This window comes from Nuphar pumila, chromosome 2 (genome assembly GCF_984573655.1).
Source record: "Nuphar pumila chromosome 2, dmNupPumi1.hap1.1, whole genome shotgun sequence".
In the NCBI taxonomy this organism is placed as follows: domain Eukaryota; kingdom Viridiplantae; phylum Streptophyta; class Magnoliopsida; order Nymphaeales; family Nymphaeaceae; genus Nuphar; species Nuphar pumila.
In genome coordinates, this window is record NC_143250.1 from 63,278,814 (window position 1) to 63,305,962 (window position 27,149).

A 27,149-nucleotide genomic window follows, 5' to 3' on the forward strand; every position below is an offset into this window, starting at 1 on the left:
AACACAAAAACTAAAGTACCCCTAAGGGGCACTACCTATTACATAAATAGGAATTAAAAAACAGAAAAATAAATAATAACATTGAACAAGATAATTACATAAATACCCCTAATATATATACATATATATACACACATTAAATGTATATACATATCAATATATATTTACAAAAGTATGCTACAATTTAACACTGCTCTATTTTATAGTGGCAACAATCTCCATTAAGACCAGAGTTGCCAGTTGAGGAAGCGGGAGCGGGAAGCGATACGGGAAGCGGGAGCGGGAAGCGAGGCACTTTCAAAAATGTAGGAACCGGGGAAGCGTGGGACTACTTATAAGAAAATTACGAACCGTCTCGGAAGCGAACCGGAAGCAACCTAGGAAGCGAACCGGAAGCGAGGGGGGAGCGGAAAAAATGGGGAAGCGAGGGGGAAGCGTGCTTCCCATAAATGGGAAGCGCACTTCCCAAAAAAAGGGGATGCTTCCCCACACGTTTCGGAAGCGCGACGTTTCGCGCTTCCGAAGCGCATATCGGGGAAGCGCGCTTCCCCATTACCCTAGGCGCTTCCGGTAACTCTGATTAAGACACAACTAAAAAGAACAAGAACAAAAATAAAGAAATACTGTTCAGCATAAATAACAACCAGTCCAACCTTATTAGGATCTACTTCACCAATTGCAGCACGATGAACAGGACTAATGCTTAAATCTGCAGCTTTCACCTCCCAAACCTGCAAAAATCCCTAGGTACATGAGATACCAAGAAAAGATATTTCTTCAAGAACATTAATATCAATGGGGCATACTAAACTGTTAAGGACCAGCAACAGAATATTCAGTTTACATAACTGATCGTGTTAAGACTTCCGGATAATAATAACAGCAACATTATATAGAGTAGTGAATTAACTCACCTTATAACTGAAAAGAAATGCACAAGTTCTTCCACAAATATATATAATACATTTTGGTAGTCATTTGTAGGTACAATCGATCATGATCTAGCCCCATAGATGTCATCTAGAATTCTACATGGTCAGTTCTGTGAGGATCAGCATTCAGATCACAGTCTTCTGATGTGTAATAGGGTTTTCTGGTAATTGAAAATCAACCTTCATAAATGCACCAGAATTTCTCGAATTACACATTTTTGTTGAAAACACAATCAAGGTTAATCCCTATAAAATTGACCATGCTGAACACATATACAGCATGAGACTGACCCAAAACAACTTGCACCTATGAGATCTCAGGTCGATTATACCTACAATAAACTGTAGCATATGTATATATACATAGATACATATATAAAAGTGTGTATGTGTGTGCGAGCATTCACTTTCAAATTTGGAATTTTAGAGTTTAACCAAGGACAATTGTGCATAGCTTCTTCACACATGCATGCAAACATGCACACCAATGCCCCTCTTCAAATTTTACATCTACAGTCAAAAGAAAATCAGTGCTATATCAAATGATCTAGGCATGCATGTGCATTTAGATACAAATAAAATAAAGAAAGAAAGATGAAATGTACATGAATATTTTTTGTTTCAGATGTGTAATTACCTCAGATGGTTCAAACCATACATCTGGATTCATCGTATCTCCATACCTATAGTAAGGCTTCAGCATAAAAAGCACTTCAATGATACAGTCATGCATTAGTGAAAGACAAACAAAAATCATGAAGAAAAAGGACACCTTTGGCTTAGCAATGACTTTATCACGGAGACTAGCTGAACGCTCTTCAAGCATTGCTTCAGAAAAGCCAGTGCCTGTGTATCAGCAAATATATTTAGCGATCACATATGACAAGTGTAAGCCAAAATAACCATCCAAAGATTCCAAATTTTGCAGGCAACCATCTAATGTTCTACCTATTTTGCATATGCTCTGGTATTCTTCATTGACTTCATCAATACATGCAAGCAGAAATGCACCATAAACTCCTGTAATCGATCAATACATATCATATAAATTGGTAAAGAGCACGAAAGAGACAATAAAACATAAATACAGAATATGTAAACAAAGTCAAGGATGATATGTGTATGGCCTCCCGTGGATAGGACTCAGACAATCAAAAATCATATAATCAACCACAACAACAAAAAATTGTGTTCACCTGTACGCTTTCCACGACCATGAAATGCAGCAATAGGTACAAGATCTAGTGAGTCTCCGATACTGCAAAAAAGAGCTAGAAGCGTGTAAAAATCAGAAGATTGCATTCACATTATTGGATTGAGCAAAGAGTTGGGGATCAACTAATTTCTGAAAACAAAAAGATAGTGAAACCTGTCCATGTAATCCTTCTTTAATTTCAACCAGTTCATAGACCGCTTTGAAGGTTCATATGTAGCATCCTTATCCAATGTTTTGATAATCAATCCCTCGCAGCTACAAGTAATAAGAATGTAATGGCAAACACATGCCATCATAGGATCAGTCCCTCGAACTATAACCAAATACAATACAAAATACAAAATATAATACAAAAATCTCAATTAGATGTCTCTCCAAATAAGAGAGAGAGTTTTCACTTCATCCCTTTAACAAACCCTCGATAAAGCAAATCTAGCACATTTTCTACCCAGAAAAAAACAATCAACAAGCTTCAATGGAAAGCAATTTTAAAGGGAAAAAATCAAGAATAAATACGAGTTCGCCAAAATAGCTGGAATCTAAAGAAAAAAAACCAAAATACATGTTTAAAACCCTAGCTTCAACATCGTGTGTAAAGAGATTTATTCCAAGTAAATATCAGAAAATTAGAGCTGCAAAGATATGTTTTTGATGCATTAAGATTTGGTTGACTATGAATAAGCTGGATGTGATGCATCTAAACATATTTTATAAGCCTTTGTTCTTCTAGTAGTTCTTGTGTATCACACAAGGGCACTTGATTTCAGCCACGCATTAGGGGAATATGGCATCAGACATGGCACACTGACATGTACTGGACGTGGTCAGTATGTTTTTGGGCCTTTTCCCTTTTTCCAAAAATAATCATCTAACCATGTATTTTCTGTGCCTGCTTGTCCAGGTTAATGGTTCAAGATAATTGTTGTGAAGTAAATTTGAATGAACATGAAAATTAGGCCCATATAGATCTTGCATCGCAGCTCAACCATGAACTTGTAAATCGTAAGTTAAACCCGGAAAACTAAAAGTGGAAAAAGAGAACCAGTTGTGAAAGTGCACTAATGTTGTTTAGCAAATAATCTTCCAAAGAGATTCGTCATTTTTTTCTCTAATTTTGTTGTTTGGATCTAGTTGTCTGTTCTGGTCCCACAAATTTTGTCAATTTCTTCACTCATTTAGATTTTCATCTATTGTTCGCTTAAGTGATAACTTTTTGTTTAGCTTTATAATGCGGACAAATCTCATGTTTAGTAACATTAGTACTAGTTGCGTGAAAAGCAGTCCCTTGGAAAGCACTGTTGTAAAAAGTACACACTTTCTTTGCAGTGCTTCCATGCAGGTTCTGTGAGTTTTTTGTGACCTTGATTTGTAGAATTGGCTCAAGTCAGTATTTCCATCTGCCAAAATAAAATATTCCAAAAAAAAACTTGAATTGGAAGTCATTCATTTGAGTACAAACGAACAAGTATAAACATGATAGAACATTATCAAGACATTTGTAGATCTTAGAAATACTTCTGAACCATGAAGCCTAGAAGGAGATTGTGAGACCAATAAAGACAGGTATCCACAAAATACATTCAGAAGATGATGGAGACCTATTATTAACTGCACTTTCAAGAAATTTCTGTATTTCCTCAAGGTCACTGGATATAATTGCAGTCGCAAACTGAAACACCCCCTCCACTTCATTAAAAGAATTGTACAGAAGCTGCATGAATTCAGGATTATTGTCAGTCATCCTTTTAACCACAAAAGGTAAGAAGACTAGACAAATGAATGACAATGATGAAGAAAAAATTCAAAATTGCTCAAAGCTGACATTATAAAATAATCTCTCTATGGAAAACAATATAGCACAGGCTTAACCGACATGGCAGGAGAAAATAACAAAAAGAATAGAGCTTTAGACTAACCAATAAAACCAATATATGATAAGCCAGTAAAACAGCACTTTCAAGCAAACAAACACAACACTGCCCATCTAACTTGTTCAACCGTTTAGATATAAAAGTACATAGATAGATAAATAGAGCAGAGAGAGAGAGAGAGGCAGAGAAGAAAGAACAAGGGGTAAAACAGTGTTAAGCGCATTATTATTATTATTATTATTAAACGACTAGTAAACAGCTTTGCGCAGAGACAAACTGGAATGACAGAAAAGGCTTGTGAAATGAAGGATTTGAAAAATGCATTCCGACAAAGCAGCACCATAAAATAAATCAGACATGCACTTTTGAAAGAAAACATATTCTTTTGATAAAAGACCTAAGCAGCTTAACCCTAGAATATACAAAAGGTTTAAGATGGGCAATCCTTAATCCATTGGTACATAAGAGAGTAGACCTATGAACAACAAGTTCACTTGGCAAAGAAACTGAAACCTGCAAGAAATAATCAGAGTATTCTACTTTCCTCATGCCTCACACCTTTCCAAGTTTCAACTCTATCACTAGATGCCAAAGCCATAAACATTAGCATATATCCATTGGTTACTGGCTTGAAGGCTATGTATCATCCGTCAACACTGCTTCAAAATGCAGTTTATCAAGTTCTGTCTAGTGGTGCCGGATGATTGTGAATGCTGACATATATGCACATCTTATTATATCCAATAAATGTTATATATTTCCCTGTTTATGTTATGTTTCCTATAGCCTTGTTATCAATTTATATTTAAGTCTTTTATTTGATGCTCCATCATACGCAAACATGTACACATACCAAGATTAAAAGGCTTGAAGCAGAGATGAGGCAGTTCAGTGATTTTGAGGTAAGATGTAAGCATTGAGGTGGTTTAATCAGTAAGCCTCAAATACATAAACCAAAAATACAAAATGACATCAAACACTATGGTAGTATGATACATTATTCTTCAAGTTATTACATTTTGTAACCAGACTCACCACCTTGGGTCCAATCGTTATAACACTTCAGCAGAAAAGTTAGACATTTTCTTTTCCTTTTTCCTTTGAGATGAGGATACTTACCATGTCATCCTACCATGGGGACAAAGATGTGTACAAAGATAACAAGAGCATGCAATCCGACAAGCATGTCTTGGAAATGTCATAAGCATCTCTATACCTGTTTCAAAGAAATTCCTAAAAATGAAGCAAGCACAAGCACTTTTTCAACAACAACAACAACTACGCCTTCATCCCAAAACAATTGGGGTCGGCGATATGAACCAAAAAAGAAAATCATTCTGGGTCTTCCATATGAATCCTTCTCCTCCAATCATTTCTATCCAATGCCATGTCCTCGGTGAGGTTCATAGCATTCATATCCTTTCCTATCACCTCCATCCATGTCTTCCTAGGCCTACCCCGACCAATTTTAACTAATATATTTTCCCATTTCTCCTGGAGCATCATTAGGCCTTCGTCGAATATGTCCAAACCACCGTAAATGATTCTCTCTCATCTTATTTTCAATGGGTGCAACGCCTACCTTCTTACATATCTCCTCGTTCTGAATCTTATCTTTTATTGTATTTCCACACATCCATCTCAGCATACGCATCTCAGCTACACTTATTTTTTTAATATGATGTCTTTTGGCAGCCCAACATTCTGTACCATATAGTAAAGTGGGCCTAATAGTCGTCTTATAAAACTTTCCCTTCAACCGCAATGGCATTCTACGATCGCACAACACTCCAGTTGCACTCTTTCATTTCATCCACCCAACCTTTAGCCTATGATTTACATCTCCATCAATTTCTCCATACTTTTGAATGATAGATCCCAAATATTTGAAAGAATCATCCACCGGTATTTCTTGCTCACCAAGCTTCACTACACTCCCATCACTACTTCGTTGCTTACTAAACCGACATTCCATGTATTTTGTCTTACTCTTACTCAACTTAAAACCTCTTGCTTCCAATGTCTGTCTCCATAATTCTAACTTAGCATTAACCCCAGCTCTAGACTCATCAATCAAAACAATATCATCAGCAAACAACATACACCACGGCATATTTTCTTGAATTGATCTCGTAAGCTCATCCATCACTATAGAAAATAGGAAAGGGCTTAAAGCATATCCGTGATGTAACCCAACCGTTATAGGAAAATTGGTTGTCACCCCTCCACAAGTGCGGACATTGGTTACTACTCCTTCATACATATCTTTAATTAAAATAATGTACTTGAGAGAAACACCTTTCTTCATCATTGTCCACCAGAGAACGTCCCTAGGTACTCTATCGTATGCCTTCTTCAAATCAATAAAAACCATATGCAAATCTTTGTTCCTCTCTCTATTTCTCTCAATAAGTTGTCTAAGAAGATGTATAGCTTCCATAGTTGATCTTCTAGGCATAAAACCAAATTGATTCTCCGATATCATGACAACCTTCCTCAACGTAGACTCAATCACCCTCTCCCAAAGTTTCATAGTATGACTCATGAGTTTTATACCACGATAGTTTGTGCAATCTTGTATATCACCCTTATTCTTATATAGAGGCACCAAAGTACTCTTCCTCCACTCATTAGACATCTTATTTGTCCGCCAAATCTTGTTAAAAAGATTTGTCAACCATTCTAAACCTTTCTCTCCCAAGCATTTCCAAGCCTCGATAGGTATACCATCTGGGCCAACTGTCCTTGATTTCATTTTCTTCAAAGCCTCTACAATTTCTTTCTTTTGAATCTTGCGCATGAAGTCACGATTCATCTCATGAAAAGGAATGGAAAAGTCTCCAAGATCCTGAGCATGACTTTCATTAAATAGCTTATCAAAATAATCTTTCCATCTCTCCTTAATCTCCTCATCTTTGACTAAAACCCTTTGTGTTTCATCTTTGATACATCTAACCATACCCAGATCCCTCGATTTCCTATCTCTCATTTTTGCAATCCTATAAATATCCTTCTCACCCTCTTTGGTATCCAACTTGTCATAAACCTCTTTATATACCTTATCTCTCGCGTTCCGAACTACTTTTTTAGCTTCCTTTTTTGTTGTCATATAATTCTCCAAATTCTCATTATCACGACTTTTACTTAGATTTCTATAACACTCTCTTTTAATCTTAATAGCTAATTTGACATCCTCGTTCCACCACGATGTATCCTTACCTAGCGGTGCACCGCCTTTAGAGTTTAGACTCACCCAATACCTCCTTAGCCACCTTTCTCATGCCACCCGCTTGTTAAATATGTATATGTAAATGGATATATTTCATGTACTGTATTGTACCACTGTACTGTATTGTACCACTGTACTGTATTGTACCACTTGTACAGCATATTGTACTGTATTGTACCACTGTACTGTATTGTACCACTTGTACAGCATATAAATATCAATGGAAAGGGGAGAAGATCCTATTGCCGCCCAACATTTTTTTTCTCTCTTCCCTCTTACCTCTCTCTCTATCTCTTGCTACGATAGTAAGGTGACTCCCACATCTGATTTCTCACATGGTATCAGAGCCAAGGGCGTGGTAATCACGATCATCTGGAAGGCCCCTAAGGACCTTGACGTGTGTTTTGGGGCGTTCTCAAGGAAAGTGTTTTTTCCATCTTTTCTCTGTTGTTTCTCCGTTGAATCACTATATTTCGACGTCGTTTCTTCATTTCCTCATATCGTGCATCTTTTCCTTCTTACATATTCTGTTATCCCCAATTTTATCAACCCTAATTTCTGTTTTCCCCAAATTTGGGAACCCTCATTTCTCAAAAGTGCCTCTTTTCTCAAACTTCTTGTGATTTCTTATCTATTTCTTGCAATATAGTTGATAAATCGTACATTCTGCACGATTAACTGAAAAATCGTGATTTCCAAAACTCAAAAATTTCTGTCCGTACGGTTCTGTCCGTACGGTTCTGTCCGTACAACCTACGAATTTCTGTCATGCTGTTTGATTCATCCTTGATCTTCTTCCTTATGGATTCTAAAATCAGCCCCGAATTTCTTTCTCAGCTTGTTTCTCACAAATTAACTCATGATAACTACTTACTTTGGAAACGCCAAATTCTGTCGTTTATCCGAAGTCATGGTCTTTCCGGGCATCTGGATGGGGGATCACCCGCCCCACCTATGACTATTACGCAAGAGGTAACTGGTAATGATGGGAAGGTGAGTTGCATTGCTATTCCAAATCCTGCGTATGATGTTTGGTTTCAGAAGGACCAATCTGTGGTTGCCTATTTGACTGCCATGTTATCTGATCGTATATTACAAACTATCTCTGACCATTTTACTGCTGCAGAACTATGGAGACATCTTGCTCACTCTTATTCACAGGTTTCTGAATCACGTGCACTTCAACTGAAATGGCAGTTCCAATCTATGCGAAAGGGAACTAAGACCATTACTGAATTTCTAGGGGATATCAAAATTATCATTGATCAGTTGGCCGCTATTGGATATCCTGTTTCTGACAGAGATGTTGTTCAGCAGGTATTGGGAAGCCTTGGGCCCCAATATCGTATGTTTTGCACTGCATTACAGGTTGCCTCTACACTTCCATGCTTTGAGGATTTACAGGCCAAACTCCTACAGTATGAAGTTAGTTTGACTCAAGATCATCTTATTGATGATCCTCATCCTGTCATGTTTACATCTGGGTCTACCTCATTTCGTCCACCTGCTGCTCATATGGGCCGTGGAGGACTCCTTCCTACTCCTACTGCTCCACCTGCCACTAGAGGTACCCGTGTCCCTACTTGCTTCCATTGCAACAAGTGTGGCCATGTGAAAGCAGATTGTTGGCACAACCCACAGAATCGCAACAAGGCAGGGAGGCCAGGACCAAGAGCTGGACAGATGAATGTTAGACAGTTTCAGGGGCAGCCGCAGGGAAATTTTCGAGCACATCAGGGTACTGATCAGGGACAGAGTGCAAGGTTGCCACATGATGTGCAACAAATTCTGATGACTGCATTTAACAACATGAATTTGCGTCAGAATGATGATGGAGTTTGGTATATTGATTCTGGAGCAGCCGCACATGTTACTTCTGATGCAGGTAAACTTTCCAACATGGTTCCTTATATTGGCACTGGCACTATTGTCACGGGAGATGGTTCCCACCACCCTATTTCTCATACTGGAAATGCATCTCTCTCTTTGTCACAATCTACACTAGCATTGAAAAATGTCTTACTCACTCCTGCCATTGAGAAAAACATTTTATCTGTTTCTAAATTGGTTGATGAAACAAATTCATCCATGGAATTTACTCCGTCTTCTGTTTGTCTTAAGGACCTTCGAACCAAGAAGATGCTCGCTAAGGGTGAACGACGCGGAAACATGTACGTCTTCGAAGCAGCCCCCGGGACTTTGAAGACGTCATCTACCGTGACTCCATCTTTTCCTGCTTATTTGAGTCAGTCTTCTTTTGTTATGCAATGTAATAAGCCAGTTTCTTGGCATCGTCGGTTAGGTCATTGTAGTCAAGGGTTCCTTGACAAATTGTCTTCTGAGGGTTTTATTCCCAAAGTCAAATTAGATCATAAGTGTCCTAGTTGTAATGTCTGCAAGAGTCATGTACTTCCCTTTCAAAGTATCAATAAAAGAGCTTCCAAGCCATTTGAAATTATTCACTCTGATGTTTGGGGCCCAGCTCCTGTTTCATCTCTATCTGGCTCTCGTTATTATGTGTTATTTCTTGACTCTTTCACTCGTTACACTTGGATTTACTTTATGAAATCTAAATCTGAAGTGTTCAAACTTTTCAAACAATTTCATGCTCTTGTTCAGAACCTTTTCAATTCAAATATCACTTATTTCCAGTGTGATGGTGGTGGAGAATACATATCCCATGATTTTAGTGAATATTTAAAGGACCATGGCATCACACGTAACTCCTCTTGTCCTTACACTCCACAACAGAATGGAGTAGCAGAACGTAAGCATCGGCATATTGTTGAAACCGCGTTAAGTATGATGCACAATATTGATATTTCTTTCTCTCTTTGGACTGAGGCCTTTCACACTGCAGTGCATATCATTAACAGGTTGCCTATGGAATTATTAGGAGGTCAGTCTCCTTATTATTTGCTTCACGGTTCTCACCCTTCTTATGATGATTTGCATGCTTTCGGATGCATTTGTTATGTCCATGTGGATCATTCTTTACGTAACAAGTTTCAGGACAGAGCAGTTCAATGCAGATTTCTGGGATATGCCGATAGGTATAAAGGATATAGATGTTATGATCCTATTTTGGGTAAGATTAAGGTGTCTAGAAATGTTGTTTTTGATGATGACCATTTCAGCACTTGTGATACTTCTCAGGTATATGAGCAAACTACTTATGATCCATGGCTTTGTGATACTTTGCTATATGACTCTATCAGAGATCCTGTTGTTGATGAACCAATTCAGTTTGAAGCAGACAACTCCAACATCCAGGATGCACCTTCACGGTTTTCAGGTTTGGTTTATGCCCGTCGAGGAGCCCCTCCAACTCCATCTCACGAGGCTCCCCCTCTTCGACGATCCACACGTGAAAGGCATCCTATCCATCGTTGGGTTAGTTACAACAATTTTTCTCTTGACTTTCAGTTGTTTCTAACCAATGTGGCCAAAGAGAAAGAGCCGCCTACTTTCCATCAGGCAGCCCATTCTCGAGCTTGGGTTGAAGCTATAAACGAAGAAATGGCAGCACTTCATGAATGTCATACATGGGATATTGTTCCTCGACCTGTTGATAGAAATGTTGTTGGTTCCAAATGGGTTTACAAGATCAAGCGTAAACCAGATGGTAGCATTGAAAGATATAAAACTCGCCTTGTTGCACGCGGATTCACACAACAATATGGGCAAGATTATGAGGAAACTTTTAGCCCTGTTGTCAAAATTGGCACCATTCGTGTGATCCTCACTTTGGCACTTCAGCATGGTTGGTCTCTTAGCCAGTTGGATGTCAAGAATGCGTTCCTACATGGGGACTTGAAGGAAGAGGTGTATATGGAGCAACCTCCTGGATATAGTGAACATGATGCGGCTACATGGTTTTGTAAATTGAGAAGGTCTCTTTATGGTTTAAAACAGGCATCTCGGTCTTGGTTTGAGAGTTTCTCCATGGAAATTCAGCAGCATGGCTTTTCTAAGAGTATACTTGATCATTCTTTATTTATGTATAAGAATGATCATGTTACTACTTGGGTTCTTATATATGTTGATGACATCATTATCACTGGGAGTGATGATGCACATATTGCCTTGGTCAAGTCTTTACTCATGGCCAAATTTAAGATGAAGGACTTAGGCCCATTGCGATACTTCTTGGGAGTTGAAGTCGATAGGCAAGATGATCGACTCACTCTAAGTCAACACAAGTATACTCTTGACATTCTTCACACCACTGGTATGATTAATTGTAAACCTCTCAGCACCCCATCTGTCTTAAATCATAAGTTTAGTGCAAAAGAAGGCCAATTATATCATGATTCCACTTTATATCGCCGCATTGTTGGTAAGTTGCAATATCTTACATTTACAAGACCTGACATTGCTTATGCTGTAAATCAAGCATCTCAGTTTATGCATGCTCCTACTGATTGTCATATGGAATGTATTAAGCGTATTCTCAGATATCTGAAAGGGACTATTGGAGATGGATTGCTCTATCACAAAGATGAAAGCTTCACTACAGGACACCGTTACTTACATATTGTGATGCAGATTGGGGTGGGGACCCTGATGAGCGTAGGTCGGTTTCAGGATATTGTGTTTTCATTGGCCCAAATATTGTCACTTGGAGTAGTAAGAAACAAAAGGCCATTGCTAAATCCAGCACTGAGGCAGAGTACAGGGCAATGGCAGCAGGGACAGCTGATGTCACTTGGGTACGGCATCTTCTTCAAGAGTTGAATGAACCCATCTCTTCCTCTCTGCTTTTATGTGATAATCAAAGTGCCATTAATATTTCTTTTAACCCTATTCATCATTGTCGCACGAAGCACATTGAGATTGATCATCAGAAGACCAAGTGGCAGACATCTTCACCAAAGGATTGGTTAGTCATCAATTTTGGTTACTTAAGGGCAAGTTGAGCATGATTGAAGATCATCCTCAACTTGAGGGAGGCTGTTAAATATGTATATGTAAATGGATATATTTCATGTACTGTATTGTACCACTGTACTGTATTGTACCACTTGTACAGCATATTGTACTGTATTGTACCACTGTACTGTATTGTACCACTTGTACAGCATATAAATATCAATGGAAAGGGGAGAAGATCCTATTGCCGCCCAACATTTTTTTTCTCTCTTCCCTCTTACCTCTCTCTCTATCTCTTGCTACGATAGTAAGGTGACTCCCACATCTGATTTCTCACACCGCTATCTTATTCCACATAGATTTTGAATCCTCCTCGAGACACCAATCAACTTCCTTAACTACCCGCTCTACAAACATTTCTTGTTTAGCTCCTTTCAGTGCCCACCACTTAATTCTAGGATCTATCTTATGTCTATCCCTTTTGCGGCATTGTCTAATTCTAAGATCTAAAATTAAGACTCTATGTTGTGTAGCTACACTTTCTCCCGGTATAACCTTACAATCGATGCAACAACCCCTATCTCTCTTTCTAAGTAGGAAAAAATCTATCTGACTCGTATTAACCCCACTTTTAAATGTTACTAGGTGAGACTCCCTCTTCCTAGACCAAGAGTTTGCTAAGATCATATCATAGGACAAACCAAAATCTACAATTCTTTCTCCACTTTCGTTTCTTTCTCCTATACCATAGCCTCCATGGATACTCTCAAATTCATCCCTACTAATGCCTACATGCCCATTAAGGTCACCGTCGATGAAAAGCCTTTCTCCACAAGCACTTTTTCTGACTCCACTAATTCAAAGGTAAGCTGAAGAGAGCCCATTAATATGTAGACTAGCCAAAGATCATCAACAAGGTGTCGCACCAAATTTGAAGTCTAGTCTGGTTAGGGCATGTTAAAATCTTGCTGCTACAAAAACTTCAAAATAAGATAAGTTTTGTGCCAAGGTCTCCACTTGCACCTCAAGTAGCATACTCCAATTTTTCTAAGTGATACTCCAAATTTTTATAACTGATTAGAGAAACCTGTCTCAGAAATAATTTGTGACAAGGATGTAATGAATCCTCAATGATTCAAATATACAAAGACTACAAAGCTATGACACACGGACTTGGCTCCAAGGCCGACGCACTAGCGTCGACACGGGTGCGGCTCGGACTCTGTCAAGACAGGGTCATTTTCGTCCATTTTTTGGAAAAAAAAAATTTAAAATTTCTGGGCTACAGAATTTAAAAAAATCTTGGGGGGGGGGGGGGCTGCACAGTGGACCGTGCTGTGCACAATCAGACTGTGATTGTGTTGTGTCTGCATTTTTTTTAAATATATATAGCCGAGTCCCCGTGTCCAAAAATTTTAAAATCGCGTTGCACCCGCACCCATGTGACATAGCTACAAAGGGAAAGAGCACAAATACACACCCACAAAGGGGCACTCACAAGAGCACACAAACAATTAAAATAATTAATTTTATTAATTCATAAAATGCACAAAATATGCATAGTTCAAATGGGGACCATAAGTCTCATATACATACAAAGTAGAGGGAAGAGAGAGAGAGAGCTGGTCAAAATGACCAGAATACCGTTGGACAAAAATAAGAATACAAACATTAAAAAAACCTAAATACAACCTAATAATAAAAAATACACACATATATATATATGTGTGTGTGTGTGTCCCCTCAAACTTATAGTGAGATCACCAAAAGTTCGTGTTTGTCGAGGAGAAAATAAAATCTAGAAGGTAATGCCTTGGTGAAGAAGTCTGTCAATTGTTATTAAGAAGTTACATAAAGCAATGATATAGTCTTCTTCAAGCATTTCTCTCAAACATAAAGACAATTCATTTCAATGTGTTTAGTCCTCTCATGAAACATATGGTTGACAGCAAAATAAATGGCGCTCGGCATCATCAAGTGCACTCGCATATCTTCATGCAATCATCTCAACCATACAACTTAGGATGTGGTGGTGGTCATTGCTGGGTACTCGGCTTCCATTGATAAAAGAGAATTTTTTTTTTGCTTTTTGCACTTCTACGACGCGAGCGAGTCACCTGAAAACACGCCAAAACCAATACTTGATTGACGATCATTAAGATCCCCTACCCAATCTAAATCAGAGTATGCAACTAAATCAAGGGAGAAAGAAGATGATAAAAATCCTTTGAAAGCAGTTTTTTTTAATGTATATAATTACCTCAAACCAAAACTCATATGCATTGTTGTAGGTGAGTGTTGAAATTGACTTGGACTATGAATTGCATGAGAAATATCAAGTGAGATGATAGATAAATATGTGAGAGTTCCAATCATCTGACGATACGGTGTGGGATCATTCAAAAGCGCTCCATCATCAATCTTCATTTTTGCATTAATTACTTCTTGAGTGCCGGGTCTTTTCTCATCTGTAATTCCAGACATGTAAATGGTCTCAATTGCGAATTTAGTTTTGGTCAATAAATACCCACGAGGGGAGTACGCCACCTTAATACCAAGAAAATATATAAGAAATCCAAGATCAGTCAATTCAAAACTATTTTTAATTTGACAAATTGTCTCCACTTGTGATGATCATGTCATCTACATATAGGAGTTGAATGACGTAAATGATTTGACCAACTTATTTGTAATATTAAGACATAGGTTAGATTTCGTCACAATTATAGGGAGTGGTTAATACTTAGCAAAATAGCAAGTCCTTTTTGTTAACAAGTTGCTTAACGCATCTCATACAACTGAAAAATGCATAGTTTTTTTTAATGAAAATGATGGGGTTGGGCAGACCCCTATCTGTATATTAACAAAATGATATATACATACTAACATCAACATTAATTGGACTGATATAGAGGCTGCCAATCAGGTAGCTTGTCCTTCCAGATCCGATTTGAGTGAATGGGAGCTAAGTGAGCTAATTTACATGACAATTCATTACAAAATTTTGAATAAAAATGAACCTGGCACCGTTTGAAGGAGAAGAACCTGCAGAGGATGTCTAAGAGAAATTGAGCACGACACCCCCCCCAAACCCTTCCAAGTGAGCTTTGAGGAGACTGACTTGATCCCACCTTGATAACTCCACAATGAGAGAGCCCAACTAGGTAGCGGGTTAAGAAGTTTAGTCCAGCAACACCAATCCTTGTTTGCTATATTGTTCTCCCTGTATACCCAGCCCGCAATTAAGAATTGTCCTGTGTAGTCTCTTAGAGTGAATCCTACCCTCCATTGCTGGATGAATAGACTCTATACATTCAGTTTGAAACACCCTTGAGGAAGCTTTAACCAGCTAAACAAGTTCTTCCAATTTTCTGCTACTCTATTTGGTGATTTTTGAAGGCTTCCAATGAGGTGCAACCTGATTGTTTGGATGCAACCCATCTAGAAAACTTCCACTGATCTACTCTTCCCCTTAAAAATAATATTATTCATGAAATACCAGATGTGCCAAATAAGCAGTTGAAAACTTGAAAGGCTTTCACCACTAATGGAAGCTACTACTATGAGGGTCCTAACGGTGGTCATTATCACTACAGGGGAAAAGGTTTCCTCATAATTTATCTTGTATTCTTGAGTGTACCCTTTTACGACTAATCTAACTTTACATCTTTCTAATGACATGTTACTTTTGGTTTTAACCTTATATACCCATCTACATCTTATTGGCTTTCTTTCCATTTGGTAATTCACAATATCCCAAGTTTTATATTTTTCTAAGGCTTCCAGTTCTATCTTCATGGCTTCTACTCACTCTGGATGATCCTTAGTTTGACTATAAGTTTTGGGTTCAAAGTAGGAATATATGCGGGCTAAACATGATCTATATTGTGGAGAGAGATTCATAAGATACAAATCTATCAGGTCTTAAAATCCTAGTAGATCTCCTAAGGTTGGTAGATTCATCTTATTATAATTGAGAGAATCTTTCTAAAGCACTATGTTGGTTCTCATTGGTTCTAAAATACGTGAGGATAGGAGGTTCGACTTCTATGGTAACATTTTCATTATTGTTATCTTGGACATTTATTGAAGGTTCCAAATTGTGGTAACATTCTCATCTTGATCAAGCACATCAACAACATCATCATCACTTTCTTTAGGCAACAAATCCAAGAAAAATGAATATTCATTATCTTTCTTAGGCATACTAGAATCAAAATAGCTTTCTTTTTCAACAAAATAAACATTTCTTGAGGCATAATTTATTATTTTTAACATCATAACCTATGTCACAAAGACACCATTGGATACGGATATGTCATTCGGATACGGGACACGAGTTCGAGAAAATTGTAAAAATTAGGACACGAGAACATGGATATATATATAAGATTTTCAAACCAAAAATATATTTATTATGTTTTATGCAGTGTTATCAATACTGTATCGTCTCGTACAACACGATATAGCGTATTCCAGCATTGTTGGTCCATGTGATACGTTATGGCCCATAAATCTTTAACCATAAATCTTTAATGCAATATGATAAGACCATAGCCTTTTCCTTTTCACCATCCTTTAATGCTTCTTTAACTCCATTCACCTCCTCATTAAGAAAAGTTGAGTTTCCAGAGTGGAGCCGTCAACCAAATGTCTTAGTTTTTTTTCCACTAGGAAGTGCCTCATCCACTTGGAGTAATTGTTACCATTGAACTTGATAGGAATGATGGTGACAACCTCCTTTTTGCCATGGAAAGAATGGGAGAAAGAATGGAGGAGAAAAGGAGAAAGTGAACGAGGAAGGGTGAAGGATGCACGAACAAATGTGTCACCACGAACACTTGAGGAGGATATCACCAATGCCACTCACGACCACAAGCAAGAAGCAAGAGCCAATGACTCTAATACTATGTAATGAATCCTCAAGGATTTAAAGATAAAATGCCTATAAAGGGCAAGAGCATAAATACAAACCCGCAAAGGGGCACTCACAAGAACACACATGCAGACAATTAAAATAATTGATTTTACTAATTCATAAAATGCACAAAAGATGCATAGTTCAAATGGGGACCATAAGTCCCATATATATACAAAGTAGAGGAGAGAGAGAGACGTTGGTGAGCTCCCAACGGCTACATAGCTGGTTAAAATGACTAGAATTCCCTTGGACAAAAATAAAAATACAAACATTAAAAAACCAAAAATACAACCTAATAATAAAAAATATACATATATACAAAATACACACACACACACACACACATATATATATATATATATACATACATTAACATACATATATTAACAAAGGACCCCCAATATATGGGTTAAATTGTCCTTCTCTGCTTACCAAAAGATCGTTTAAAGCTTCCCGGCAGCAACAAGAAACATGTAAAATATTCAAATAGTAGCCAAAGAAGCCACTGACATCTTGATGCATAATCACCATCCATGAGATTGTGCAGTGGCCTATGATATAGAGATCACTCTTATATTGAATTAACCTTCATTTCATCTTCATGGCTAGCATTCAAGTGGATGGAGGGAAAAAGGCAAACATCTGGTAGCTTAAAAAGAAACATAACACCAGACTCCACGCCCAATATATTAACTATCACATACTGCCTCTGTTACAGCTGGCATTTGAAGGAATTGAATTATTACATGCAGGACAAAAATGATTTGACTAGATGCACATAGCAGATAGTGCAAAAAAACATAGGAACTGGACACATCAACCAACATTCTACATAAGAAATATATAGGAGCTAAACTACTAAGAAAAAGAACTGGAAGGTGATGCATCGATTCTGTCCATTCCAAGGAAACGACGACATAATACTCAACCTCTCGACGGATTTTAAGCTGTTCCTGAAGCAGTGGTCGGCCATTAAGGTACAAAATATCAAAAGCAAAAATGCAGACTTGAACTTTGATATCACTCAATATGACACCTTTTCGGGCACGAGTGCTTAGAACCTGCATCATCAGATAGCAAAATAAATCACAAACAAAAGGCATAAAGTTATCTGTGACAAACAATTTAAGGAAAGGAACAAATCAAACAAAATATTGTTCAAAATGTAAATGTATATACATGTAAATGTATATACAACGTTCATGTATGTATACGTATTTGTATATATACATATGTTAGGTTAGTACCTAACTAGTAAATAGTAACTAGGTTAGTCTTCTTTTTACCTTTTACTTTTTAGTTCCTTAGCCAATGGGTCCTCTACCATCTTCTCTCTTGGAGACCATTCTTTGTGTATAAATAGGGGTGAAACCTCCTCTCAAATGTAAGCTTCTTTCATGGGTTGAGATCAATAAAAGTATTATTTTTATTCCTTGTTTTTGTGCCCTTTAGTGGGTGTTTGTGAGTGAACCCATTTGTGGTTCTTTTTGTGTTCATTTTGGTATTTTGGTGGAACTCTTTGAGTGTTCACTTTTGGTAATTTAGTGAACATCTTCGTAGAAACTCATTTTTTTACATGGTATGAGGGCTTGGTAATTAAGCTGAAATTGTTTTTGGTACATTGGGAAGTGTGTCACTCCAAATTTGAAAGTGTTGAAGTTTTCTTGTAATCTCTATTGAAAGTGCTCATGAATGGTGGTGTTTGCTTGGTGGTGGAGTGCTCGTGACTTTCATCTTTACTCTTGTTCTTTCCTCTCTTCTTTCTCTACTTTTCTCTATTCTTTTCTTTTGTTTATGCCCTTGTAAAAATGGTTGACAATGAAAATATTACCATAAAACCCGTCAAGCTCAATTATTCAAGCTATGTAACATGGGCTTCAATTATGAAGCACCTCATATTGGGAAAAGGGTTGTGAGGACTAGTAGATGGGACCGATCCGAAACCTAAGCTAATCTTCACCAAAGAAAAAGGTGAGAAAGAGTTACCTCTTACGGAGGGTGAGAAAAACAAGGCGGCAATGACCACTTATGAGAAAAAGTGGAAGGAATGAAAAATGGTACATGCTAAGACTATGCCTTGACTAATTAGTAGTGTAGGCATTAAGAAGTGTTCTAGTCTTGCTGAATTCGAACATGCAAACGATGCATGGGATTACCTTAAGAGAATGTATTCTCTTAAAGGTATTGCACATATGTGCGACTTGCAAGACAAGATACGAAATATGACTCAAGGAGACAAGAGTATTAGAGAATATTATAACGGATTGTCCGAATTATGAAAAGAGTTGGCTTTTCTTGAACCAAAATGGCATTGTCCCAAAGATATTCACTTCACAAAAATCAAATAAACGCGGAGCATTTTTACCAATTTATTAATGGTTTGAGATCAGATTTTGAATCTACTAAATATGTTCTTCATCGAGGAAAAGTTTCTTTTATAGAAGACACTATAGAAGAATTGAGTATGAAAGAAAATAGGCTTAAAAAACGAATCTCTAAGAGTGATGATGACTCAGTTCAAGTCGTATCTAAACCGGAAAACTATATTTGTACCTACAAGCCACCACACTATGAGGTCAAATGATGAACATTATGGAAAGCAAGGCAATGAGTATGAGAGAAAGAAAAGTATTGGATACTATTGTCGTGAACCGGAACATGTGAAAACATATTGTCCTAAATTAAAAAAAAAACTTATCAAAAGAAAGTTTCATCTTTTGGACCTCCACAAGAGTCAAGTGATATGAAAATCTCACAAGATCCATCCATTGGAAATATGTCCTTGACACAATTAGTGAAAGTTCTTCAACCTTTACTAGAAATATGGTGATATGTTATCTGAATGTCATAACACAAGTTGAACAAATGTATTTTCATAACTCCATCAGAACATCTCTTGAGATAAAAAGAATAAAAAAATTTGAGAACATTTCTCAAAACTCAAAAAGAATTTTTATTCCAAAAATTAGATATATTTCTAAATTAAATTTAAATATTTTATCTGTTTCTCAATTATCTGACCATGGGGTATAATGTTTTTTTCTCCTCTCATGGTTGTCGAGTGCAGGATCGCCAGTCAAAGAAGCTTATTAAAGAAGGTCATAGAGAAAGAGGCTTATCTAAAAAATTTATTTATGAAAATTGTATTCTTGGCAAAATGAAGAGATTATCATTTCATGAAAGAACATTTGTTTCTTCCCGACCACTTGAGTTAATACATTCAAACGTTTGCGGCCCAGCACATGTTATATCTAAGAGTGGTTTTGTATATTATGTAAATTTTGCGGATGATTTCACGAGATACACTTTGATTTATTTCCTTAAATACAAGTACGAAGCATTCTCACATTTTCAAATATTTCACAACTTGGTTAAAAACCAATTCAAGAATGATATTTTCAGCTTTCGCACAGATTTAAGGGAAGGGTTTTTATCAAAAGAATCTAAAGACTACCTAAACTTAAATAGTATCATACACCAAAAATCTTGTCCTTACACCCCTCAACAAAATGGTTTAACCGAAAGAATGCATAGGCATATTATATAAACAACAAGAACTTTGCTTATTACAAACCAAGTACCCAAAGAATTTCGGGTTGAAGGCACATTAACTGTAGTTTATCCTATTAACAGAATGTCATCCTCTTCTTTGAAAAATATATCTCCTACTGAAAAACTTTTCAAACAAATCCTAGATTTCTCTAGATTGAGTCTTTGGGTGTAAATGTTTTGTTTTACAGGTAAAAATGGCAAACTCTCTCCATGTGTTATTCTTTGTCTCTTTTTAGGATATACAAATAATCAAAAAGGCTATAGATGTTTTGATGTTAAAAATAAAAGGCTATATATTTCAAGAAATGTATCTTTTTTAAAAAAAGAAAGTTTTTTTGAAATTGAGAAAACTAAGGAAATAATTGAGTATTCTTTTTTGTTGGATCTAATTCCAAAGATTAGTGATTGTGATATTGATGAAGATAAAGAGGTTAGTGAAGAAGAACCTCATGATATGAGTGAAGACTGAAGAACCATTTCATAATGATCAGGGTTGTATCCAATATTTCAGGCGTAGTAATTCTAAATATCCATGTGCTCTTGAAAAATATATCAATGATGAAAAACATGTAGAAACACAAACTAGACGATCGCCTAGAGTATCAAAACTCCCTGGGAAATTTGTATCTTATGAGTCATTTTTATCTAAGTATCAAGCCTATATTGTGTTGATACATTCCTATATAGAACTCTCCAACTATGTTGAAGCAAAGGAATATCCTGAATGTAAAGTAGACTACCTTTTTATTTGATCTCGCTCTAAGGAATGATAATGAAACTTTAAATAAAAATAATGTTGATGATAACCATCCTAGTAATGAGAGTATAGAACCTTGTGATCAGCATACTATAGATAGTGATATAGTAGATGAGAGATCCACTTAAGGTATATGTGTTTATACCCGGCATGAGGAAAATAACCCTCAAAATGTTTTAGAAAAGTACTTTTCTCTAGAAGAAAAATCTTTAGATAAAAATTTAGAGATTGGCCATAATCCTACTATAGAAGAATCCAACCATAGAAGAATCCAACCTTAGAAGATCTAGTAGTCCCTCCATTCCACCTAATAGGTTTGTGTCTTATGACTCCTTGTCCCCACACTATAGAACATGCCAAATAGCATTACATTCTTATTATGAACCATCTAATTATAATGAAGTCAAAAACTTCTCTCATTGGAACGAAGCCATGAAGGTGGAATTAGATGCCCATATGAAAGCCAAAACATGAAAATAAATACTTTACCTTTAGGAAAGAAAATCATAGGTTGTACATGGGTGTTCAAAGTTAAAACCAAAGAGTGATGGAAGTCTAGAAAGATATAAAGCAAGGCTAGTTGCCAAATGTTATTCTCAAGAATATCGAATTGACTATAAAGAAACTTTTGGCCTCATAGCTACGATGACTACTATTAGAACCCTAATAGTCGTAGCTTCCATACAAAAATGACCTATTTATCAACTAGATATCAAAAATGTTTTTCTCAATGAAGAATTAAATGAGAAAGTTCATATGGATCGCCCCACCACCCGCCGAGTTTTAGTATTGACAAAGGAAAAATTCTTAGATTAAGAAAGGTGTTACATGGTCTCAAACAGGCCCCAAAAGTATGGTATGATAGATTAGTGTTATGATTCATTTGGGTTTCCATTTTTGTTACATTGACACTGCCTTTTTTGTTCAAAGTACAGGTACCAATATTGTCATTCTCCTGTTGTATGTGGATGATATGATAATAACAAGGAGTTAATGAAATTTAAAATGTTTTAAAAGAAAATTTGGATATGTCTCACTTGGGATTTTTAAGATATTTTTTAGGTATTAAAGTCGCCTACTCTCCCAGGGGTTATATTCTTTCTCAGATGAAGCTTTTTGTTGATATTTGTGCTAAGTCTGGTATTACTGATGACAAGAAAGTAGAGACACATGAAGTTGTCAATGCAAAGCTGAGACTTGAAAACGGGACACTTCTGGACGATCATACTCCATATAGACATTGATCCCACACTTATTTAACAATCACCAGACCAAACATAGCTCATGTTCACTCTGTCAGTTAATTTCAGCATGTGCCAACCACCGTACACATGAGTGTTGTGTTGTGGATTGTGAGATATATAAAGAAGTTTATAATTACAGGGTTTTTCTTATCCTCATCCTCATCTTTAGATTTGCTTGCTTATATTGATGTTGATTGGAAAGGAAATTCAAATGATAAGGTCTCAACTACTTGTTTTTGTGTTTTTTTAGGAGATTCATTGATTTCATGGTACTGCAAGAAGCAACAAAAAGTTTCACTATCATTTACTGAAGTTGAATATAAGGTTATGGCTAATGACAAATATGGAACTTGTATGGCTAAAGAATTTTCTCAAAGATATGGGAATAGACATCTTCAAACCTTTGAAGATGTGTTGTGATAACAAGAGTGTTATCTATATTGTTAGCAACCACACCTTCCATGTGTTTACTAAGTATATCAAAATGGATTGTCATTACGTACAAGATGAATATTTGAAAGAAATCATCGAGCTTCCATATGTTACTTATGAGTATCAACTTACCAACTTCTTCACCAAAGCTCTTATTGCACCCTAATATTCTTACTAAACAAACTTTCAATATATACATCATAAGTTTGAGGAGGGGTGTTAAAATATGTATTTATATGTGTATATATATATATATATATTCTTAAATGTGAAAGAATATATATATATAATGTCCAATAGGAGCATTTTGGTTATTTCCAACGTTTAAAAACTCGTCGAGTCAACTCGTTGACTCGGCTGACTCGGCTCGGCTCGGCCCTCCATCGAGCAGCGAGTCAACCCGGCTAGGCATACTCGGATTGCCAAGACTCGGACCTGACTCGTGATGACTCGGCCGAGTCACGAGTCATGGCGTACTCGGGCGAGTTCTGCCACCTTTGCCTTGACAAAACTCGCTGGAAGGATCGCTCTGACTCAGGCGACTCGGACCGAGTCACGAGTCACTGAAGACCCGTTGGTTTAGTGAAAATGGCAATTTTGAAATTAAAAAAACTATACCTTTTAACGAAAACCCTTAAAGGGTCTTTAGGGTTCGACTCTTCAGTTTTCAAGCAATCTCGAGACTCTCGACTGAATAGAGGAGAAGCCGAGGTCTTCGACTCTTCAGTTTTCATCCATCCGACGATAGCTCTGACATGAACAGCGACGCCGGCAAGGATTTTCTGGCGTGAACAGTAACAGTGACGCCGTGCGTTTTTCCGGCATGAATTTCTGGCATGATTTTCCGACGAGATTTGTGAAGGTATGTATCGTTATTTTTTTGTGGAACGAAGCAAGCACATCGATTAAATACATTAAGGCGTCGTTGCAAATCCAACGCATCTTCTCCAGCAAAAACAGTGTGTCGCCGCGCGATATTCCGGCAAAATTTTCCGGCACGATTTTCCGACAAGATTTGTGAAGGTATGTATCGCTATTTTTTTTGGGAACGAAGCAAACACATCGACGGTGAACAGTAAGGCGTCGTTGCAAATCCGATGCATCTTCTCCAGCAAAAACAGTGTGTCGCCGCGCGATATTCCGACAAGATTTTCCGGCGAGTTTTTTCGGAGAGATTTGTGAAGGTATGTATGTTGTATGCACACTGAGGTGAAGCGAGGCGTTGAGTCTTATGTTGTGAGACAGTACCTGAGGCGTACGCCTCAGTACCTGAGGCGTATGCCTCAGTACCATGCATTACATGGTGAGTTGCACAACATTCGTCTAAGTTTTCATTTTCGCATGTCATTTCTGTTGCTTTGTATTTTCATTTTTATCCGCATTTTCCCTGCATTGATTGCTTTCTGTTTAATCTCATTGTTGAATCATTTGTTCATCCTGTATTAGAGCAGTTTCTCATATCTGCAAATTTTTTTTACCTGCATTTCAAATTTGGTGGTTTTTTTTTATTTCAGTTCATTATTTATCGTATGTTCATTTCTGTGTATCATTAGTCTCAATCTCATTGCATTTGTTGTTTTAGTTTCGGTAATTTCATATTTTGGTTTTTTTTATTTGCAGTTTGTTTTCCAGAATTTCTGTTTGTTTTCCAGAATTTCTGTTTGTTTTTATTTTACTAATTTTATTTTTTTTGTTTTGTTATTTTACTGAGTTTTGCTCTTCATTTTGCTAAGTATCATTTTTTTTTACTGAACTTCCTGTCTTTCATTACATGCATTGTTTGTTTTTCAATACATTTCAATTTTTGTTTTGTTAATTCTTTGTTTTGTTTTTACTGATTTTTCTGTTTTGTAATTTCTTTTTAATTTCCTATGTGTTAATTTCTTGAATTTCCTGTATTCTTCCTCCATAATTTCCTGTTTTGTATTTTTCTCTGATCTCGCCGAAATATCATCTAAATGTCACATGTAACCCTTTGTTCTTCTAGCAGTTCTTCTTGTCTATCTTAAAAGTACATGATTTCGGCAACGTGTCAGGGGAAACATGGCATGACAAGGAGTCAAGGACTCTGTGTGGAATCATAACTTTGTACATAATCTACTAACCATATCATTGTTTTTAACTTTTCAAATTTAACAGTTTAGATTTATCAAATCATCAAAGAAATGTCAGAAGAAGGAGACTCCAACAACATTCACCAAAGGAAAGGACCTTGTGTGGGATTTTGGTTTACCACTTGATAAGAAAAAGAAGAGGGTACAATGTACTTGGTGTACAAAACAAATGAGTGGTGGCATTAATAGACTTAAGTATCATCTTGCTGGTATTAAAGGAGAAGTGGAACCATGCGACAAAGTCGAAGAATCTGTAAGAAAAAAAAATCGTAAGGATTTGGAGTCATTTAAGGAACACAAATTATATAAGAGAAATATTGTAAATGAGATTGATTCCTTTGTTGAAGTAAATGATAATGATATGGACTTGTCAGATGAAAGTGATGAGTCTACTGAGAAAAGATATATAAAAGGGAAAAAATTGATGAATGATGCCCAAAAGTCTAATCTTGATGCTTTTGTTAAAGTGAAGGCAGGGTCTCCATCAATGAAGCAACTTGGAATAAAAGCAACTTTGGATAGAAAAGCTAGAGATAGGTTATGTTCAGCTATTGCGAGATTTTTTTATCATTCAGCCATTCCTTTCAACACAGCCAATTCTCCTTATTTTACGAAGATGATTGAAGTTTGTTCCTCAGTAAGAATGGGATTGAAGCCGCCTTCTTCATCTGAGATTTCTGGAAGATTATTACAAGAAGAAATTAAAAAAATTGATGATTATTTCAAAGAATACAAGGAGTCTTGGGCTGAAATGGGTTGTTCTATTATGGCTGATGGTTGGAAAGATGCAACACAAAGGACATTGATAAATTTTTTGGTTCATTGTCCAAGGGGTATTTACTTCTTGAAATCAGTTGATGCAACAAGTATCGTGAAGAATCGAGAAAATTTATTAAAATTATTTGATGAAGTGGTGGAAACAGTAGGTGCAGAGAATGTTGTTCAGGTATATCATTTTGTTCTTTTTGTAATTTTTTATTGAACATTGTTATTTATAATTTGTCTAGTATGTTAATAATGTTTTGAAATTAAAAAATGGCAGATAATCACAGATAATGCAGTCAACTATCAAGCAGCTTGAAAGATGTTGGAGGATAGGAGGAAAACCATATTTTGGACTCCTTGTGCAGCTCATTGCATAGATCTCATGCTTGAAGATTTGTCTAAGATAAAAAGCATAGCTGGATGTGTGGAAAAAGGAAAAAGGATCACGAAGTTCATCTACAATCATACTTTTGTTTTGAACCTAACGAGGATTCAATTTTCTAATAAGAAAGAAATTCTAAGACCGGTTACTACAAGATTTGCCACTAATTTTATCATGCTTCAATCTTTGCTAAAACATCGAAGTGGTCTTAGAAAAATGATGGCATCAGATGAATGGAACAATTCTAAATATTCATCATTTACTGAGGGGAAAGAGATGGAGGATATTATATTGAATAGTAATTTTTGGAGAGTCGTAGAATCAACTGTTAAAACTATAGAACCTCTGGTCAAAGTTTTGAGAATGGTTGATGGAGAAGAAAATCCTACAATGGGTTATCTTTATGAAGCTATGGATAGAGCCAAAGAGGCTATAAAAGAAATTCATGACAATGAGGAGAAAAAGTATAAACCTTATTGGAAAATAATTGACAATCGTTGGGAAAATCAACTTCATCACCCTCTTCATGCAGCAGCATACTATCTCAATCCCAAATACCACTATAGTCCACAATTTTCTAAGGTATGTATTTGTTTATATCTTTTTATTAATTATTTTAAATTTTGAATATGAACTTTCTTTTATCAATTATCAATTTAATGTATTTGACTATTTGCACTATTTCATGTAATTCACAAAGCATCCTGAAGTAAGGCGTGGTTTAATTAAATGTATTGAGAAGTTGGAGCCAAATATTTCAGCTAGAGTAAGAGCATGCAAGCAACTTGAGTTATTTGAAGACGCAAGTGCAGATTTTGGTACTTCTATAGCTGTTATGACTAGAGATGAGCATAAGCCAGGT

General features: G+C 36.6%; 1 protein-coding gene across 5 annotated transcripts in view; it reads right to left on the reverse strand.

Annotated features, from left to right (window-relative positions):
- Window positions 1-27,149, reverse strand: part of LIG1 (DNA ligase 1) — a 60,111-nt gene that overhangs the window by 7,355 nt on the left and 25,607 nt on the right. The window contains exons 8-16 of one of the 5 annotated variants that reach the window (XM_089995843.1): window positions 17,971-18,102; window positions 3,747-3,859; window positions 2,302-2,403; window positions 2,129-2,190; window positions 1,881-1,952; window positions 1,705-1,778; window positions 1,570-1,615; window positions 915-1,112; window positions 654-731 (exon numbers count right to left, since the gene is read on the reverse strand). In XM_089995843.1, the coding sequence (XP_089851969.1) occupies window positions 1,580-1,615; window positions 1,705-1,778; window positions 1,881-1,952; window positions 2,129-2,190; window positions 2,302-2,403; window positions 3,747-3,859; window positions 17,971-18,102 (591 nt within the window). In that variant the 3' untranslated portion in view covers window positions 654-731; window positions 915-1,112; window positions 1,570-1,579. Of the gene's footprint in view, window positions 1-653; window positions 732-914; window positions 1,113-1,569; window positions 1,627-1,704; window positions 1,779-1,880; window positions 1,953-2,128; window positions 2,204-2,301; window positions 2,404-3,746; window positions 3,860-17,970; window positions 18,103-27,149 lie in introns of those variants that run through there. The other 4 variants (XM_089995841.1, XM_089995839.1, XM_089995842.1 and 1 more) reach the window with 4 other exon arrangements.